Raw genomic sequence first — 17,133 nt, forward strand, 5'->3', positions numbered from 1 at the left:
GCCAAATTTAAAGGGAGGTTAGTATCTTTTCTCCTAATTATTATTATCACATTGATAATAAAATAAATTAAAAATGAAAGTGATGTTTGTTTTTATTGTAATAATATAGCATAATGGTTAAAATTTGTGGTAACAATTTTAACATATGAATTTAATTTTGTGCATATTCTTGGTAGGTTTTTGTATTGAATATGTGAATGTAAATTGCTCTACCATAATTTCCATGCATGGATACTATTGGGAACTTACATAGCAGAGCAGTGAATGGAAATAAAATGAAAATATGATGAAAACAGCGTTTATATTTAGGACCAAATTTTAAAAGTTTTGAATTTGTATATCTATATATTTAAATAAAAAATAATATAAATTTATAACATATTTAACTTAAATTCAAATAAATCCAAATCTAACGTCTCTACTTCAACTTCCAAACATGAGAATAATTTTTTAATAAAATATATCCTTTTTTTTATTATTGAAACAAAAATAATGATAGGCAGTTTACAAAGAATGGCATGGGAATCCATATGCTGTAATTGTGTTCTCCAAATATTATTTTTACAATTTTAATTTTAAATTGGCTCGAAGTGCATTGAGTTTTCACAAAGTCAATTTAATTTTTGTAATTTAAAATTCAATTTTTATTAACTTTTTTTTTTTTCTGAACAACAAACACTAATAGTGCATTTCAGAGAATGCAATTTTGACTTTAAATTTAGTAAAAAATATATATTAATTTTGTTTTTTTTTTTGTAAATTCACAAAAATCAAATCGAAATCTCGAAATCCGTACTCATATCTCGAAATCCGTACTCATATATGTTACATGAAGACCCATTTAGCCCCCATTTGATGCATCTTAAAAAGTAAGAACGTATTATAAAAATTACTTGAATTAAGTACTTATATTAATAAGTAGTAGTATTTGATTTATACTTAAAAAAGTACTTGATTGAAAAAGCATCTCCCAAAACTACTTTTTTTTAATATATATATAAATAAATATTTTCTTGAATTATATATTTTTTAAAAAATATTTATTTAAAAATATGCTTATAATAAGTATTCTCAAATTACTTTTAAAGAAGTTTCAAATGAATACTTTTCTCCAAAAAATATGAAAGAAAATTTCTATAAGTTGTTTAAACGATTGCTTAATTGTGTAAAAAAATATTTTTATTTTTATTTATAATTTTTTTCAAAAGAAAATCAAATTAAGCTCTAATTTTACAAAAAATAAATAACATCTTTTATGATTTTTTGAATTTTGAATTTCTTGTATAAGCTTTGAAATATTAAAAAAAAAACAGTCTCTTATAATTGTTTGATAATTTAGATAAAAACCAAATATTACTTTTCGCAACTCAATTATGTTTTAAGTTTTAAAAAGTTCAAAAAATAAATTAATATTTTAAATTTTATTAAAAATATATATATAACTATTAGGGCAAAAGACACCCCTCCCCCTAAAATATCGACCTCTCCCAAACCTTAAAAAGTGCCACTAACCTCTCATAAAGTTTGCTAAAAAGACACAAAACAAATCTCAGCAGATGTCCTTGAAATTCTTGAAAACTTAGGATAGGTCCCTAAAATTTTTGAAAATTTAAGAGGTTAGTTTTTTTTTTGTCTAACCTCTAGGGAGGTCAATATTTTTTGCCCTAGTACTATCTATTATGGGGATGTTGATGTCCAAATGGCCCATTAGTTGAAGCAACCCAATCCCAAAAATAAGATCCTATAAAGTTCCCATGAAACATCCACTAAAATATGAAAAATAAGATTTCCATATTTTGTTAAGAATACTTCATTCTCAACGAAAAAAAAAAAAAAAAAGGCGAAAATTTTCCATTATATGATTCCAACCCCCAAGCCAAGCCTAAAAATAAGCTGTCATTAAAATTACATTTTCAAAAAAGTCGAAAGATTATATGAAGTAAACAGCCAACAAAGCCATTTTTTTCTCTCAAGACAAAATTTAGCTTCATTGCTGTTGTGCACTCGATACCAATTAAGCTTTTTCAGCAAAAAATGCAAAGCTCCAGCACAAAACCACCCAAACAAAATAAAAAAGAGAAACATTTTTTTTGCAAACTAAAATATAATTAGAACATAATTTATTTTACAAGCAATACAAGATCAAATACCATTTCAAAGAGAGTAAATATGTAAAAGCCTATTTGAAAGAAGCAAAGAAACTGACTGTATCATCTAGTGCTTGTATGAAGTCATCAATATCCTCTTTGGTGTTATAGAAATGCAGGCTAGCCCTTGCGCTTGCACTTATTCCCAGGTGGCGATGCAGAGGCTGTGCACAATGGTGGCCAGATCGAACAGCCACCCCATGCTGATAAAAAAACAAGGGGTGTTAGTTTTCAACAACACCTCTCAGCTCTCTCCTTAATTATTCCAAGTCTTTTTTATCAACAGCAGCTACTTTATACAAAGGTTGTACTTGGAAGCTGGATTTTATACCTCAGATTGGCACAGGTTTGGACAAAATGTAGTTCATTCAAATTCAAAATCCGAGCTCCAAGTTTTCAGGGTAAACATATATTTAAAATTTAAGAGAATAAACTTGCCAAAATCAACCGAAATTAATAACAGCCCAGTTTTTCTATACCTGTTGGTCAAGAAAAGTAGCAATATCTGTTGGGTGAATATTCTCAACATTGAAAGAACACAGAGGAGCACGTCGGACACTTTGTGAAGGTACTGGGCCATAGATGCGAATATTCTGTATTGAACTGAGGCCTTCGTATAGATAATTTGCTAGCTCTAGCTGGAAAAATAGAAGCAATTGATTTTGGTAAAGATATAACTACGATTGACCTCCCAAAATTAACATTAATCCTGCCAAGACCCACCATGTTAAATAAGAGAATGCGCCTAAAGCTTCTCAGAAATGTAACTTTCAACAACTTACAGTGGATGCCTTCCTTGGATTGCAGCCACCTAAGAATAACTGCCATATATTGGGTTCCAACTTTTTATACTAGCAGAAATTTTAAATAAGTTGATTTTTCTTGAGATCAACATTTTGAACTTATCTGAACTCTAAGATAACAGCCAACATAGAGGGCTAAATGCTCTTACAACTTCAATGCAACTCAAGCATGTATTCAACAACATGTTGTACAGATTCAACCCCCTGATATATGAGGCAAAAGTCTGCGTGTTCAAATGATAAGTGAAAAATGGGAAGCAAATGGCAGGAAAAAGCAACTCACTTCATAATTATGAATCTTTTGCATGCCAATTCCAGATAGATAATCAATTGCTGCTCCCAATCCAATTGTTTCCCCAATTGCTGGTGTTCCAGCCTCAAACCTGATCCAGTTGAAAATGGATGCAAAACAGTACACATAAATTAGAACATAGCACATATATTCAGTAACACAAGGATCAAGGCAACAGTAATATTTTCTTGGGCGGAGAGGGAGAGGTCCTTTTCATCTTATGCTTGCCTATAGGGTACCAAAGAGAACTCAAATTCCACTAGAATTAGAGTAATTTATGCTTCCTCACTCTCCTAAATGACTCAAAAAGTAGGATGGAAGGAGAGTCTCTATTCACTATGCACTTGGATAAGGTGTAACTCAGAAAACTCAAATTCCATTAGAAACTAGGGGAAAAAAAAACTACTTACACTTCCTTCCCCTCCAGTATTTCTCAAAAATACAATGACAAAAGATGCATGATGCATACTGTATATTAATATTTTCAAGACATGAGTTCGGGGTCAGAGAAAAAAAACAGTACATGATTTGACAAATGAGCTGTAATATAAAAATGGACAGAATTCAAAATGAATACATTTATAAGTTGCAGGTAACACCAAACCCAGACAAAAGATACTTGTACAAGAGTGCTTGGATTGGGAAATTGGAATTGACTGTTGGATTTTAAAAACTTACAGAATAAAAATCTCAAAAATGTACCTATATTGCAAATTAAATTTCACAGTTAAAATTGAAATTTAATTTAACATTAAATTAAATCTTTAGGGTATCAACACTTTTATGTGTGACCATGAAGAGATAGTATCTAAATTTAGGGCACAGTAACCACATATAAATTATTCTTTTCCAATCTTGTATATTTTTGACTAAAAATAGTAGACATACAGCAGAATGCTGTTATTGGACTACTTGAGACGAGATGAACCAGGCCAAACAGTGGATCACAAAACGGAGATATTTAGTGGAACAAATGTTGGCTCACATAATATATATAGTAATTACAACTTAGCCAGGAAGTATTTCCGAAGGGAATCTCCAAACAAAAATTGGGAAAAAATTAGAAGAGGGGGTGAAGAAAAGATGAAAATATATCTCACTTGCACAGAATATAGGGAAGGATATCAACGTGCAAAAAATAATGCATGAAGGAAAGGAAACGAGGATCAAATGTCAAAATGGAGGGGGAACCCCCTAGAAAATATCAACAAAAATCAAAATGATAATAAAAAAGTGTGGAAATACCTGATCCCTGATTTTCAGGGATACCGCTGCAGCAATTCTGATTTTATTATTAGTTGACAACGTCAATTTAGGAATAAAGAGATTCTGGAAAATTCCTGATATCTCTATTAGTTTGTTTCAGATGTTTCCTATTTTGGAGTTTCCTATATTTGGCTAGTTTACTCATTTTATGATAATTAGTATCTTGTTACTGAATATAGTGAAAGGAACTTTTCTTCCTTCCATTATATACAGGCTGTACATTTATCATTATGAAATAAGAGAACTATTTTCTTCTCTAGAAGCAACATGGTATCAGAGTCACATCTGAACCGCAGATAGATGACAAAATACGGGATGACAATGGCTCGGCAAAGTCAATCCTTCTACAAAGTCAGCTTCCATCCTGAAACCTCAGCCACAGGCAGCAATGGAGGATCAGATGGCAATCTTCTGCCCATTACAGGGCACAAACTCAATGGCAGGAATTATCTTCAGTGGTCACAATCAGTAATGATGTTCTTTTGCGGAAAGGGAAGAGACAACTACCTCACCGGAGTAGCAGCCCCACCAAGTAAAGAAGATCCGAAGTACAGAACATGGAAGTTAGAGAACAACATGGTGATGTCCTGGCTTAGCAACTCAAAGACAAACGAAATAGGAAAATAATTCCTATTGTATGTGACCGCAAAAGACATCTGGGACGCAGCCAAAGAAACATATTCTAGCTTTGATAACTCATCCGAACTGTTCGCTGCTGAAAGTATTCTTCACGATCTACGCCAAGGAGATCTCACAGTCACTCAATACTTCAACACTCTCACACGGAATTGGTAGCAATTAGACATGTTTAAAGAATACGATTAGAACTGCCCAGAAGATGGAATCAAATAATGGAAAATCATTGAAAAGAAAAGACTCTATAAGTTTCTGTTAGGCCTCAACAAGGACCTTGATGAAGTTCGAGGAAGAATCATGAGGTCGAAACCGCTACCTAGTATTCGAGAGGCGTTTTCAGAAGTTCACATGGAAGAGAGTCGAAAGAAAGTGATGATGGGACCACCAACTACGGCTCACAGCCCTGAAAGATCTGCACTGTCGGTTCAAGGGCCTCAACATCAAGCTGGAAACAACAGACCCAAAAAAGGATGAACTTGGTGCGATCACTGCCGCAAGACTGGTCACACCAAGGAGACCTGCTGGAAGATTCATGGAAAACCCACCAATTGGAAGCCCTAGGTCCATTCAACAACAGAGAAAGCCATGGACATCAGGCCTCCTGTGACGAGAACCACACACAGCCAGAACACAGTCTATTCAGCAAAGAACAAATGAAACTTTTGCAAAAATTGATCAACCAGGTTACTAAATTAGCCCTCAGGTCCATTCTATTAGCAAACTCACTCAAGAGCTTAACTGTGTTACTAAATTATTCCCTAACTCATGTGAATTTCAGGACTTGAATTCGGGGAAGACGATTGGCAATGCTAAGATGTGCTCAGGGCTCTATATCCTCAAGGTTGGTGATCTTCCGGAACAACAAACTCACAAGGTAGATTAGGACAAGGCAAACAATCAGTCTACAAAAATTTCTTTTTCTATTTCTCGTTTCAATTATGATAGTGCAGTTAGTAAGGTTGATGTTCAAAGAAAGAAACATCCATGGAAGTGTATAGTCTTTTTGTAACCGAGGAATAGCATTTGTACCCTTTTTGGTTTGGAGAGTAACCAAGGAATATACACTTGAGTGCTTTGGGGTTGAGTTTACTTTTGTGTTATTGGTGGACATGGACAAACACGGAGCACCCAAATACTTTGAGTGGTATTGTTGAGACAATTTGGTTGTTGGGATAAGAGTTAAGAAGAAGTTGACAAGGTGTTTGGAAGATTAAGACACGGGAAGGCATTCGGTTAATGAGATAAGTTGCTGTGAGTATGGCTTCCCCCCAGAAGTGATTTGGGACATGAGTGGAAAACATAAGTGATCTACCAACCTCTAGAATGTGTCTATTTTTCCTTTCCGCTACTCCATTTTGTTGAGGAGTATCGACACATGAACTTTGGTGTATAATGCCTGGACTTTGTAGGTAATCTTCAAGAATGTGTTTGAAGTATTCCTTTGCATTATCAGTCCTAAAGATTTGTATTTTGGTATGGAATTGGGTTTGAATCATAGTGTTGAAGTTTTTGAAGATTTGCCCAACCTCTAATTTTTCTTTCATGAGAAACACCCAAGTGATCCTAGTGTGATCATCTTCAAATAAAATAAACCAGCGAGTCCCAAGAATGTGTTTGAAGTATTCCTTTGCATTATCAGTCCTAAAGATTTGTATTTTGGTATGGAATTGGGTTTGAATCATAGTGTTGAAGTTTTTGAAGATTTGCCCAACCTCTAATTTTTCTTTCATGAGAAACACCCAAGTGATCCTAGTGTGATCATCTTCAAATAAAATAAACCAGCGAGTCCCAATAATACTTTTGACATGTGAAGGTCCTCAGACATCACTATGGATCATTGAGAATGGATGGGATTTTTTATATTGTTGAATTGAATAAGGGTTATGGGCATGTTTGAGTATTAGTTTTATTGCTTAAAATCATGGTCCTAAATTTTCATCAAACAATCAAAATTTTTGTTGAAAATTTCCACTTCCCATCACCCTCAAAATTGGAACAGCAGTCAATTTCCATCTTACAAATTTCAATTAAAAATTACAAAATTATCCAAGATTTATCATGTCTCAACAAAATTTTACAATAATTTGACTAAGAAACAAAATTTTCTTTAACTTAAATTTGATGTTGAAAAATGTTCCAATTTAAATTTGTTTCCACTTTACAACTCTTCTCTTTTATTGAAACTAATGATTTACAAGAAGGATAATAGTACTAGCCAATCGAGACTTTTGAGACCAAATTTTATGCAAAACTGAATTCAAGCATTTCCTAAAACATTTTATCCAACCTTTTAAGTCTAAGTTAGTTGTATTTGCACAAGAATTGATATTTAAATGAATTATGAATTTTATTTACACCAATATCACAACCTACGTGTGCACACACACACACACACACACTCTTTTTTTTTTGTCACTGATGTATTTTATTTACAATATATTTTGGTTCTAAATCTTGTATTATTATGTCTATTAGAAGTTCCTAAAACTTGTCAAAAATTTCTGTGTCTTACAGTACTTTCCATCATTTAAAATTGAAGACATAAAATTTCTATCAAAATTTCTGTCATCTTTGTAAACGCAAAATTCTAGTAGAAATTGAACTTTAAAACCTTGGTTAGAATATACATGGGTTGATGCCCATGAGTTTCCTCCAATTTCCTATGAGCTCCACAGGCATCACTCATTTTCTAACCACGTCTCCCACATCTTTCACACTAAGGGAAATCACTCTACCCCTTTTAACCAATGATTTTCACATGAAATCCTAATATTTGAGGAAGACATATCTGCTTACAATTATGGGTTCAGATAAATGTGTTGTCAACTTTCTAGTTTTGAAAATCTTCCAAGGACTGCACCTATTCTGAATCTCTCTCCAACTCAACCGAGTACATAAACCTAATGCAAGTAAAATTGCACACGTCTGCCACTGCTCTTTTTTTCCTTTCATTTTCACGATAAGAATGAATCTTGGTCAAGAAGTAACAAGTTAACCAACCTGGATGGAGGTTCAGCAAAAGTGGAGTGCTCCAAGAATACATCAGAGATCATTTCACCACCACCTGGATTTGATTTGCAAGAAAATTTTCCAGCACGTGACAAAACCATGTCTTGACTTCAATAAAGTCATAGAAAAACATAATCAACTTTGCACACAAGTAAAAAAAATAGCATTACCTAAGAAAGGAGGCATGGCAGATAATAACTCGCTCTTACCATATAAAAATCCAATGCCTGTAGGCCCACACATCTGAAGCATGTTTATTCCTTAACTTCAAATACTTGCCCATAAGGATTAGTGTTAGAATAAATGGAAAAACCTAACCTTGTGAGAGGAAGCAACTAGAAAATCAGCATCGAGTCTTTGCACATCAACCACCATATGCGGTACACTTTGACAAGCATCAACTAGCACTTTTGCCCCAACATTATGTGCCCAGAGCACAATCTCTTCAATAGGAAGAATAGAAGCTACAAAAAATAAAAGTTTCAAGATTGAATAATAATTATGTTTTCTGCCTTTATTCCAAGGCTATAAATGATACGTCTCTCACAAATGGAAAAAAACAAAAAACAAAATACACAAAACAAAAAACAAAAAACAAAACAGAAAAAACAGAAGGGCAAAAAACAAAAACATGGATAAGTGCACACAAAAACATGGACACTCATATCCAAAACCAATAGGTTGGTGGGTTTCTAACTGGGAAAATCTTCTATGTGCATGCAGCTTAATCTCTGCCTAGGGGCAAGATCATGAGTATATAAGAAAAGCAGAAAACTATTTGTTTTTAAAAATGTACTAAACATGTTTTTGGATATGTACCTTTGTTGACAAACATCTATGAAACAAAAAGAAAAGAAAAAAGAAGTGTTTACATTATGATGGCTTTGCAGTGGTAACCTACCAGGGCAGGGGTGACCTAATAGCCTTATTGCAATCGCAACTGTTCGTAAACCATGGAGACTGACAGCAATTGATGGCAAAAATGGCTTACTAGCGGACCAGTGGTGCGGAAGTGTTAGAATCCTTCGGGCCAGAGTACATGCAATTGCTTCCCACTTAAAATTGGGTTGTCGCAAAAAGAAAAACAAACTGATAATGTAACAAAGCCAGCCTGCTCCTTTGAACAGACCAAAAGCATTTCTAAGTCAAATAAATTAACTCCATTTCACACAAAATTGGTTGACATTGTTCTCCCATTGAAAATTCTAGAATTCTGCTCCAAACAAGCATACTACACAACAGCAAAAGTAGCACATTTCCAATGGATCTCCCCATCCTTACCTAAAGATCATGACCCTTAAATTTATAAAGTAAAAATCAACATTTTATTGATGAAGGACTCCCTCCCCTTTTTGAAAAAGAACACCAATAACTCTGTGAGCTTGTTCCAAATGCGCCAAGAAAAAAGAATAATGCAAGATATGTGGGATTGTCTCGCTACAATGGAAGCAAGAATACAATTTCAAAATGAGGCAACCAAGTTGTTGAAAGCTACCCTACAACTAATTTTGCACTATGGACCATGGAGTCCCTTCCAATTGAAAGCTGTCCAAAATGGGCAGTTGGTATCACTCATATAAGCAGTGGTGCAAATGGTGATAAATTCCTGAAGACAGTGAAATAAATTGTAAATGCTATGTCAAAGAAAGAACACAAAAATGGTCAACACCAAGAAACTTAAGAAAGAGGAATTCACCTACCAAGCATATTTGAAACATGATGAACAACTACTAGTTTTGTCTTCCTAGAAAGCATTTCTCTCAACTTTTCTGTATCTGGAACTTCGTCTTCGGTCAAACTCACAAACTTCAATACAGCACCAGTCTTTTGAGCTACCAGTTGCCAAGGAACAATAGCACTGTGATGTTCAGCAACTGTGAGTATAACCTGTATAAAATTATTAGTGATGCAAGGCTTGACAGATATGAAGAGCATAACTAGTAGAATCCAGCTATTCAGGTGAATAATTTTAAAGTAGTTGCAAATTAGGTGAACTTCTAGAGACCTTATCACACATTATGAAAACAAAATAGAAGTGGCAATAAAATGAGTTATGGAAGAAAATGAAATTTTAGCTCCCCCTGGCTCTATAGAGTGGGCTGCACAAAACAGGTTCTATTGAAATTGGAGGCGAGCTAGAGTGTCATACAAGAATGTTAACTCTGTACCTTGGGACACCATGCAACCAAGTGCAGACTACAAAAGCAGTTCTAGTTCTGGTTCTGTAGTCAGAAGTATAAAGAAGGATTGTCTAGTGTCTACCATCAAATTGAACGGCTCTATTTTTATAGAAAGGATGATATACCCTATACCAATCTCAACTCAAAGGTGGTTGGCAGTACATGAATTTTTTATTAACAATTTGAGAACCAACAAAAACTTAGATGAGACTTAATGAAGCTAAGGAGGATGCTGTGATGCAGCTGTGCATGCCTTGTCCTAGAAATGAGAGGGAGGCCCCATAATTGCATACAACTACAGTCTACAGACGGACACAAATCATTCCTTTTTTCTCTTTTCTAAGATAAAATTTTTTGCATAATAAAACCAGGTCAAAAGCACAGTAGGAGCAATCTAAATACAAAATGCAAATCTTGAAAGAAGAAACATGAAGGTTGAGTAGCCAGAAAACAATAGCTACATTTCAAAACTTAATGGAAGTAAGGAAGCCCAGCTTCATCATAGTGGCCCAAGAGGATTGGAAAGTGCAATTAAGGCCTACTAACACATTCGACCATGTTTGGAACAAGAAGGCCCCACCATCTACCCTGACCTTGTTGATAATATAACAAACCACAGAGGGTGACATCAAGTTGAATCTGTGAGGCCTTCCAGTTCAGAACCATGATTAGAATAATGGTGCTCATAACAATAATGGAAGCCTAATAATCCATCTAAATTATAAAATCCCAGTGGAAAAGGCAAACTGAAGATTAGAAGCAATAATTGGGGGTGGGGTGGAGGCAGGGGTGGGCTGGAGCAGAAGTGCAGATGAGTGCAGGGAAGTGCTTAGTCTTGGAGATTCAAACATTTGGAATACCTACTGCGCCTCCAACAAATATACATGCATTTATGTACACGTGGATGCAGGCATATGTTACTCAAGAGAGAGTAAGAAAGCAAGCCTTAGGATTTATGATGAATAATGAGTAGATTTATTATTATTATTATTATTATTATTATTATTATTATGTTTCAGTTTTTATATAAAAGTTGGAATTCAATTTGTATCTTTTCTAGAAGTTATTTCATGACGTTAGTCTTTTTTCCCTTTTTTGCACAATAATTTGGTTTATGAATGAAAGTTGGAACTTCGGATTGCAATTGTGGCTTTGAGCTCTAGTCATGATGAAAACAAAAGGCTTTGAGGTCTTGTAATGATGAAACAAAGTTATATCATTGACGGGAGCAAGATTTCGTCACAGTAAAGCAAGTTTCATATGAAGCTCAGGGAAGAAGCAATGAATCGAGGTTCTAAAGCAGGATTATTACTTAGTACCAAGCATAAGAAGCTCAATCTTCTACTAACTAAAGGACTTTGGCTTGCTTTCTCAAAGGAGGAGAACACACTGTTGAGCTCCTAAAATAACCATCATTCTCTCACTGACTTTCTATTAATGGGGAGCTAAGTAGATTGTTTAAGATATTTGCATAATTTACCAAATCACCAACCCAATGATCAGGATTATTAATAAAACTAATAATTTTTAAGACACCATTTTCCAACAAAAAAATATCATAATAGGATCAGGTCTATAAATAAAAAATAAAAATAAATAAAAATTTAAAAAGCAACATTCCATGCATCTGTTCCATGGATTTAAATATGATATGACATAAATACCAACATGCAGAAAAATAAAATGAAAAGGATGGGCACAGTGAGAATATGTCAGCATATAAATAGATAAATAAATCCATTTATATTGTTATATTATTTCTTTTGATGTTACAAATCAAAACAAAACAACTGTCTCATAACATATTGGACCATTTCAACCATGTAGTCACCATGCAAATAATGTCATAAGAATTATTTAAAGCATGGGCATGCAAATGCCGACCATGTAGTTGCCATGTGTTGCGATTGGATTTTGTTGTGTGACAAAACTAAAATAGCGCGTTGTGAGAGAGTTGGAATTGTGTTTTGTTATAGTTTACAAAGCAAATCTGAAAATATGAGAATGCAATGTGAGAAGCATTGCTAGATGCATATCCAAATGAATATACAAATGCATATCCAGATGCAATCGCAGAAGCAGTAACTGATGTGGTTACAAATGCATTGACATATGCACATACAGATGCAGTTGCAGAAGCAGTAACAGAAGTGGATATTGAGACATAGATAATGAGCTATTTGAGTTTAATGTTTTTCATACCCTAAGGAGCTATTAACCTGAATGAAAATCATGATTATTTTTCAAATCAAGCTAAGGCTACTGAAAATTCAAATTGATCAAAATGTCAACAGAAGTGGATATGAGACACTCTTCGATAATGAGCTATTTGTTAATGTTTTTCATAATCTAAGGAGCTATTAATCTAAATGAAAATCGTGATTACTATTCAAATCAAGCTAAGGCTATTGAAAATTCTACTTTTGGTAGCCTGAGCTTTTCTTGTCAAGTAGTCCAATTCCTACACTCCCTGTCAAAAAAATACAACCATAGATCATTTAATGCCCATTTAAAAGCTGTTAGGCACTCAGGTTGAGAGTCAATAGATTTCATTTGAAGCATGAAGGCAATCAAAATATATATATTTGGGAAAAGCGCACACTGCAGTATAACTGATCTTCATTTTTCAAATTTTATTTATGATTCGTGAGCTTATGTTGTTATATCTTGTGTAAATTCCTCTAACTTGACTTATTTGAACTAATATTTCTAGAAAAGGCTAGAGGTTATCTTTTTCTTCTTCTTTTGTAAATTGGAGGGTATCTTTGAAATGGAATGCAATCCTAAAGTGCAGTTGCACGAAGCCTTGACGTAGTGTCAAAAGAGTAAGCTTTGTTGGCTTGAGTAGGACGATCGTCCTGAGAAATGAAACTTGACAAGGTTGTCAAGAGGGTGAGCCTGGTTGGCTCGAGTGGGACAATTGTCCAGGAAGAGTGATTCTCTTGCATTAAAAAAAAAAAAAGAAAAAGGATTTAGTAAAAGCTCAAGTACGTTGGCTTGGGGAGTGGATGAATGTCAAGTGACCAAACTATAATAAATTGTGTGTGAACGCGTCTCTCTCTCTCTCCCTCTCTTTCTCCTCATCTATCTGTAATATGTGCATTATTGACTTATGAACGATAACACAACTGGTGTTTTTGTGTTTCGCATGATACAAATTAGTTGTTTTGATTTAATGAGCTAAATCAATATCTACCAATATCCACGTTTTCTCAATTTATTGCTTTAAAATTATCTTAAACAACTAATTGTCTTCCAAAAAAGAGGCCACCCAATTCAACCCTCCCTTGGGTGCCTATTGGGACCAACACCATGCAAATGATGTCAAAATAATTATTAAAATTTATGGGCACATCTTGGCCAAATGCAAAAAATGTAGGTGTGTCAGAAGGGGCTAGGGAGTACAAACAAGACTCCTCTTCATAATTATTAAAATTTATGGGCACATCTTAGCAAATGCATGCATGCATACACACAGAAAATAAGCATAAATTTATTAATATCAACACACACATGCACACACAAAGAGGGTGCATGTGGGGTCGGGTGGGGTGGATTTAAAACAATGAATTAAATAAATAAAGTAAACTGATAACAAAACCCTACCTCATCATCTTGTTTTAAATTTGAGAGGCCCCAAGAGTAGGCTACTAGATTGATCGCTTCGGTCGCATTCTTTGTGAAAACTATCTCCTTAGAATCATATGCATTGATGAAAGTAGCCACCTTTTTCCTTGCCAGCTCATATTCATCTGTTGCCTTTGCACTATATTTATAGAAAAAAATAGATGTAGGTAAAAATCATAATATAATATACAGATATACTCAATGTAAACTCCCAAGTTTCCTATTGGGAAAAAAAATCAGAAAATAGCATAGAAGAAAAATCACATGGAAGTACAAACATTGAGTCCTTAAATTCTACTATTTTGTTTTGGAGTACACATCCTATTTATAAAATTCATAAGTATAACTAAGACTAAATAGTTTAAGACCTCAAAAAGTGAATTCCACGATGCACATTTGAATTGGAGGCCTCATAATAACTTTGCAAAGCTTTCAAAACAGTTGTGGGCTTCTGGGAGGTAGCAGCATTGTCCAAGTAGACCAGCTTTGAGCCATTTACTTCCTGAAAGCAATACCGAAAAAAGACAAGTTTCTAAACAAGAATTATAAAATCTATCCACAAAAATTTATAGAGAGAGAGAAGCTCAAATCGACCCCAAAGTTGGTAGAACATCTTTTGACCCCTCAAGTTTAAAAAGTGATACTCTGAAGTTTGACCCCCTCAAGTTGTTTCTATGGAACATGATTGCCTGTTAAAGATCTAGGGGCATGATGTACATGCAGCCCTTCCTATCTCCTACTTGGGATTGTCCCTGCATGCTAGATATAAAGAAAGAGGTGTAGGAAAGCAGGAACCAGTAAGAGAGATTTGGAGAAGACTAGAAATGTAGCAAACCAAGTCTCTTTCCAAAGGTGGAAGCTGACCCTAATTAAAAGCACCCATTTTAATCTGCCAATGTACTTTGTGTCCATCTTCCCTAGTCCCAGCTCAATGGCAAATAGGCATGAAAGCAAGTATAGATTATACTTACTATTTTAAGGGTGCTTAATCCTTCATCAGCAATTACAAGAATATTGTCTCTTATAGGGGAGTCAAATAGAGACACCAAAGCAACCATGAGTCAGGCAAAAGATGTCAATATGGTGTGAGTTGACTTTACACTCAAGTAGTCAATTGAAGAGATCTCATATTATGCTTGAACTTACAAAAATAAGTCAAAACAGTCTAACCCTACATTTGAGATAATATATTTCGAACTCTGCATTTGGATTTGTGTGGGATTTAATGAAATTACAAACAATTTTTAGAGCATTTTGCCCAAATCCATATGATTCCAAATACAGGACAAGGGTAAGGGTTCCCCTTAAATTGAAAAAAACATATCCAAGTCTAAGTTAATAATCTTTTCATTGAACCCCCAGGGTGTGGTTGAGGTGGTAGTGCGGGCTGCGAGAGTGCCTCTCACGAGGTCAGGTGTTCAAACCCTCCCGGGATCGTTTCCGCCCCTGAATTTCTGAAATTTACCTCCCTTTGGAGTTGTGGGGTCGGCTTCAAGGGGCGCGGGATTAGTCACGAGAACCGTAAAACGGACACGTGGAAACCCGATGCGTAATCCAAATAAAATAAAATAATAATAATAACAATAATAATAATCTTTTCATTGAGGAATGGTAATTGTGGGACCTCTTAAAGACGGCAATCTATGTTGCATGGACTCAGAGAAGGGACACTGATTCATTGGTATAGAAACATTTTAACAAAGCAATTATATTTTGAAATTAAAACAAAATGGTTATCAAAGGAATGCAAAGTCTTACCCTCTAATTGAAATTCAAATTTCATCCTATAGTTTAGACTCTAGATTTTTTTTAAAATGATTCAAGTATTACAAATTGCTAACACCCTAACATTTTTTCTTTCTTGTGTACTCTAAAAAAACCAGAATTTTGAAAAATCCCCATGTCAAAGCGTGGCTTAAATCAGACTCGCCCAACAATGTAAGTAAAATATACATGTGCTTCCTTTCTACAACAGATAAAAGCATGCCATTAATTTCAGTCCAGCCAGCTTTAAAGCTTTGCCAGCTTTAAAGCTTTGCCAGCTTGGCTTGCATCGTATCCCTTTTGTCCAGAAATAAAAAAAAGAATAAAACATAAGATAAAAATTACTTTATTTTCTTCACTTCTTTCAACACCCAAACAAAATATAATACAAAACTCAAATTTTCATTTTTTTTTTCTTCTTTCCTAAAGAGCTTTGAGCTCATAGATCACAAAATTCTAGATTGTTTGGTTATCGGCAAAGCAAGCAATCACCAAAAAGGGAACCAAAAGAGGGAGTCACCTGGTGGAGAATGGGAAAATCGGGTCGGGTAATGTGGCCGAGGGAAACGGGTCCACAAACTGGATCGTCTTGCCTGAGCGTCGAAGCTGCTGATGCAGCAGACGAAGAAGACGAGAATTTTCGGAACCCTAAACGGAGTCTGGTGAAGCTACGATTTGCAGCGTTGGGGTTTAACACTCTGAATGAAGGTAGTCCTGGAACCATCACTTCCATAATCGAACGGTTGAGAGACGGAGGGAGCAGACTGTTATCGAACAAACCGCTTTGCTCCGTTCGCAATGGAGGTAAAGGAGGAATGGTACTGAAACAAGGGTGCGCTTGGGAAATGACATCGCAATTTTTTATTTAATTAAAACTAGTATGGGCACGCCCATGTGCCTGATCTGCCCTTGTCTCGCGTGCTCGTGCTTGGGATGAATTTCATTATGTAAACACTAATTTTCTGCTAACAGTATCTTTATAATTGTAAGGTATTGTTAATGAATTATATAGATTCAATATTTACTGTTTGTTTGTTACTGTTTTTATGAATATTTACTGTTTTCCCTGCCATTTGATTGAATGTTAATGAAAGTATTTTGGATAAATGTTAGTAAATGATAGGTTGGCTAGTTAAATAAGAGTGTTTTAGTTAGCGCCACAAGACCCTTTCACAACGGTATGAAAATAGTCGGACCGTGATACCTAGGCACACCTAACTATACTTTCTAATTTTTAAAATTTTTAAAAAAATATATAAAAAATAAAAAAAATTAAATAGTATAACATCATTTTAAGATAATTGTAGTAATTTAAAAAAAAAATAATAGGTAGTTATAGACATAAATTTGCATAATTAGAAGGATATATATATATATTTACCGTTGGGTGTCCTGAGCTTACGCACCAA

The 17,133-nt window shown here is 34.6% G+C and overlaps 1 protein-coding gene across 1 annotated transcript; it reads right to left on the reverse strand.

Annotated features, from left to right (window-relative positions):
* Positions 1-1,883: 1,883 nt before the first annotated feature.
* LOC131149106 (cysteine desulfurase 1, chloroplastic) lies at positions 1,884-16,675 on the reverse strand. The gene is made up of 10 exons (XM_058099205.1): positions 16,245-16,675; positions 14,329-14,462; positions 13,940-14,099; positions 9,854-10,040; positions 8,472-8,617; positions 8,324-8,396; positions 8,145-8,208; positions 3,234-3,333; positions 2,627-2,785; positions 1,884-2,350 (listed from the first exon to the last, which is right to left on the reverse strand). Exons 1-10 carry the CDS (start codon positions 16,455-16,457, stop codon positions 2,180-2,182), a joined length of 1,407 nt encoding a protein of 468 aa, XP_057955188.1. The 5' UTR covers positions 16,458-16,675; the 3' UTR covers positions 1,884-2,179.
* Positions 16,676-17,133: the final 458 nt, after the last annotated feature.

Source organism: Malania oleifera, chromosome 2, assembly GCF_029873635.1.
Source record: "Malania oleifera isolate guangnan ecotype guangnan chromosome 2, ASM2987363v1, whole genome shotgun sequence".
NCBI lineage: Eukaryota > Viridiplantae > Streptophyta > Magnoliopsida > Santalales > Ximeniaceae > Malania > Malania oleifera.